The sequence below is a fragment of the Adiantum capillus-veneris genome, chromosome 23, assembly GCF_014529385.1.
Source record: "Adiantum capillus-veneris isolate H3 chromosome 23, ASM1452938v2, whole genome shotgun sequence".
In the NCBI taxonomy this organism is placed as follows: Eukaryota; Viridiplantae; Streptophyta; class Polypodiopsida; order Polypodiales; family Pteridaceae; genus Adiantum; species Adiantum capillus-veneris.
In genome coordinates, this window is record NC_140953.1 from 100285860 (window position 1) to 100289793 (window position 3934).

At 43.0% G+C, this 3934-nt stretch overlaps 1 protein-coding gene across 1 annotated transcript; it reads left to right on the forward strand.

The window, feature by feature from the left end:
• Positions 1–2860: 2860 nt before the first annotated feature.
• Positions 2861–3286, forward strand: LOC147428232 (uncharacterized). Its single transcript, XM_086497469.1, has one exon. It carries the CDS (start codon positions 2861–2863, stop codon positions 3284–3286), a length of 426 nt encoding a protein of 141 aa, XP_086353595.1.
• Positions 3287–3934: the final 648 nt, after the last annotated feature.

Sequence of the window (3934 nt, forward strand, 5' to 3'; positions counted from 1 at the left end):
AGTAGCATTGAAGGATAATAAAGCTTCAAGTGTGGCCAGATTTCTTTATCATAACATTATGACCAGGTTTGGGTGTCCAGTGGAGCTGGTAAGTGATAGAGGAACTCATTTTCTGAATGAAGTAATTTCAGAGCTAACAAGGACACATATGATTATGCACAAGAAGTCTACAGCATATCATCCACAGGCTAATGGTCAGGCTGAGAGCTCTAACAAAACACTGGTAAGGATTTTGAAAAAGATTGTGACAGAGAATCAGAAGGATTGGGATGATAAGTTGGATTCTGCCTTATGGTCCTTTAGAACAGCTTTCAAAGTCACTACTGGTATGACACCATTCAAGCTGGTGTATGGGCTGGAAGCTATGGTTCCTATGGAGTTTGTGGTACCAAGTTTAAGAGTCTCAGCAGAGAAGCAGTCTCCAAAGTTGTCAGTACTACACAGGAACAAATATCTGATGCAGCTGGAGGAGGATAGGTTGGTAAGCTCTTATATTACTGAAGTCATACAAAGAAGAAGACAAGCATGGGTGACCAAGAATGTGAAGTTCAAGATCTTTCAGGTTGGAGATTGGGTAATGTTGTACAACTCTAAGCTGGGACCACATCCTGGTAAATTGTCATTGAGATATCAGGGACCATATCAGATTGTGCAGGATAAAGGACAAGGGACATTCATCATAGTTGATGTGTTTAGTACAAGAGTGGAAAAGGCAGTTAATGGTTTCAGGCTGAAGAAATTTCAGGGAAAGCCACCTCATTTGGACTGGCCAAGTGTAGCCTGCATAACTGTAATACCCTTACAGCCAGGAGATTCAGAATCAGCAAAAGGAAAAGGAAAAATGCTGGTTTGCATGGATTTGAGGAGGTCTTTTCATAGTATCCCATATAATTCACGGGTTGGAGGAAGTAGGCAGTTCCAAAGTGCACATCCGATTCAACATTGCAGATGTTGGAAGAGTACCTGTGTCGGAACTGACCAAGTCGGAATTTTTAATAAGAAATTATTAGGCCGGACTAATAACTTCGGGGAGTGTGCTAAAAAGAAGTTTCGTAGCACTTCAAGGATACTGGGTGGAGATATGTGTGCATGGTGCAGCGAGTATAATCATACATGCAACAAAAGTTTAGTACACATGCAGCAGCGCGGAGCATTCGGGTTTTCGCTTGAAGAAGCTTTATTCAGTCCTGCCATGCCGAAAGCAAAGAAATTGATGGCCATGCAACCACAGCCTGATGAGGAGCAGACCGAAGGTTCGGGGCGACGTTTGAGAAGCAAAGCTTTGCCTATGCGGCTTGACGTTAGCAGTGCAGACGAAAATAGTGACTCTGCAGAAGAGGAAACGCCAATGCCGACTCCTGTGTCAGAAGGTAAGGTGATGCAAACATTAATGGACCCTTTTATGGATTTCAAAGTTGACATAGATTGTCAGGCAGAGCGCAACGCCATATGGTTGCAGCAGGTAGGATTGTATGAGTTTGCCATTCTGCCTTGGGAAGAATGTTAAAAAAATGTATATGCAAAGTCTCAGTTGGAAATACTTAGGAAGACTAAGGGGAGAGTGTCACCGCATGTGGTACTCAATGTGGAGTTGGTGTCTGAGGTGTTCAAGCTGCTTTTGCATCCTAATACACCTATTCCAAAGTGTTCACAGGAAGCACTGAAAAAGGAGTTTGGTCCAAGAGAAGGAGGCAGGCAGTATTACATGTTAAAGAATGTGGCATATGCTAGGAGAGAGCAGCTTAAGTGGTACTTGGAGAGGCTATGCTTTATTGTGAAGTTTGATTACATGTCAAAAGAAAACTTTGCACCATTAAGCTATGCAGAGCAGGGAGGAGAAGTGAGTTGGGCTCACTGGGTGTATGAAAAGCTGGCAGCAGAGATTCATTCTTCAGATAAGAGGAAGACACAGGCAAATAGTAGGTTATGTGGTTACTTGTCAGCATTGTTTTTTTTTGCACAGAGAGTACAGAATGGTGAATCAAGGTGTCCTGTGAAAGCAGAAAAACTGGTGCAGGAGAAGCAGCAGCCAGTTCAGATTGAGCATCCCATCATGGTGCATTCTGAAAAGACAGGATTTGTGAAGTTTAATGCTAAGCATATGGAGGCTTATGAGGATTTGGTGAAAGCCAAATATACTCCAGGAGAGGCCTTTGAAGAAATCACAGCAAAAATGCAGTTTGCAGAATTTGGCACCATGGATGTTGATTCACCAATGCAGGTAAAAGCAGAGGAAACACCAATAAGGCTTGGTAAGGCTTTCACATTATCCAACAAGAGGAAGAAGTCTGAACCAGTCAGCAGAGTGTTTTCTAGATTAGATTTCAGTACTGAGGAAGTCTCTGGAGTATCAGTAGATACTGGGAAATTGGACAGTGATAAAGTAGTTCAGATGCTGCAGCAGGTGCAGGAATTTGTGAGGCAGCAGAATAATATGCTGAAGGTTCAGAGTATGCAAGCTGAAAGGAAAGCAGAAAAATTGATGGAGTTTAAAGGACAGGTGTCACAGGTGAAAGAGTTTGAAGAGCAGATAGCTATGATGAAAGTAAAGTATGAGCAGGATATGGAGGAAACAGTGGGGAAACAGAAGATGGAGTTAGCAAAAGTGAAGAGATCATTGGGGGAGTTTAAGCAATGGACTGAGAAAGTGGAGGCAGCGGTTGCTTTGGAATTGGAAGACATGGCAAAGAGGAATGCAGAGTTACAGGTCACTGTGGAGATGCAGAGGTTGAGATTGGAACCTTTGCAGATATTAGAGCAACAGATGTTGGCACAAGAGGAAATTAGCTTGAGTGCAGTATTAATGAAAGAAGGAGAAGTGTCTATTCTCAAGCAACAGTTAGCTTTGGTTGCACAGGAGATGTGGCAAAAGACCAAGGAAAGAATGAGATTTGTCATTAAGTATCCATATGAGGTGTTAAAGGCAGGGTTAGTGCATGAGGTAGAAGCACAATTGTTGAAGGAAGTGGAGGAATTGCAAAAGGAGAGAGACTGTTTGAAGCAGCAGGTTCAGCAGATGGAAGAGAATAAGAGACAGCAGCTTGCAGAGTCAGAAAAGAAAGAGGAGAATTTTACTAATAGTTTTTTGATGCAGGATGTAGCTGAGGAGAAAGTGGCAGAAGAGCAGATCGATACTGAGATTGCAGATAGAGCACAAGAGGTGGAAATGGGAAAAGATGATGCAGCAGAATCAGATGCAGTACAGGAAGCAGAGCTGGTGGATCATAAAGTGAATACTGAGGACCAGAGTAAGGAAGAAGCTGTGCAGCAGAGGGTGGATTCCTGATCAAGGGATATGTGGATCCGGGTCAGATTTCTGCGAAATCTACCACCGGGGCGTGCCATGTGTTGAGAGGCACATGTCAGAAACTGACTCTGAATAGCTAAGTCGGATTTTGACTTATCGGATATTTACTGAGCTGTATTTTGCTAAGTCGGATGTAACTGTATTTCAGTTGCAGTCTGCTGAATGTCTTGTGACTGGGTAGTTAAGTCGGATTTATCTATATAAGTGGGGAATGTATCTGCGCACGGGGTATCTGTTCTCTGATATGAATGTGATGATGATGGTGCAGTGCAGTAACTATTCAGTGTATTTTCTACTTACTCTGATATTTAGAGTAGTCATGTTTACTGTGTCTGAATTGTTGTTAATGAAGTATGGTGGAGTAGATGGTTATTATTGCTGTGTATGATGTTCATGTGTTGACCTAACCCACAACAGCATGTACAATTGTCCACATCCAAGGCGACTTCCGGGAGACATATATTCCCCTAGACCGCCTCCTCTCACTGTGCAACAAGAACAAGCTCAAGGCCCACAAATCCTTCGACGACCACCACCACCAGCAAATATACCTCCCGTCCCACATGAGGAGGAAGAAAGAGGAGTCAACATCACCAAGCTAGAAGAGGTAATAGATGAGCATACTCT

Coding starts and splice junctions, on each gene's coding strand:
- LOC147428232 (XM_086497469.1), top strand. CDS start 2,861: ATGTGGCAAAAGACCAAGGAAAGAATGAGATTTGTCATTAAGTATCCA.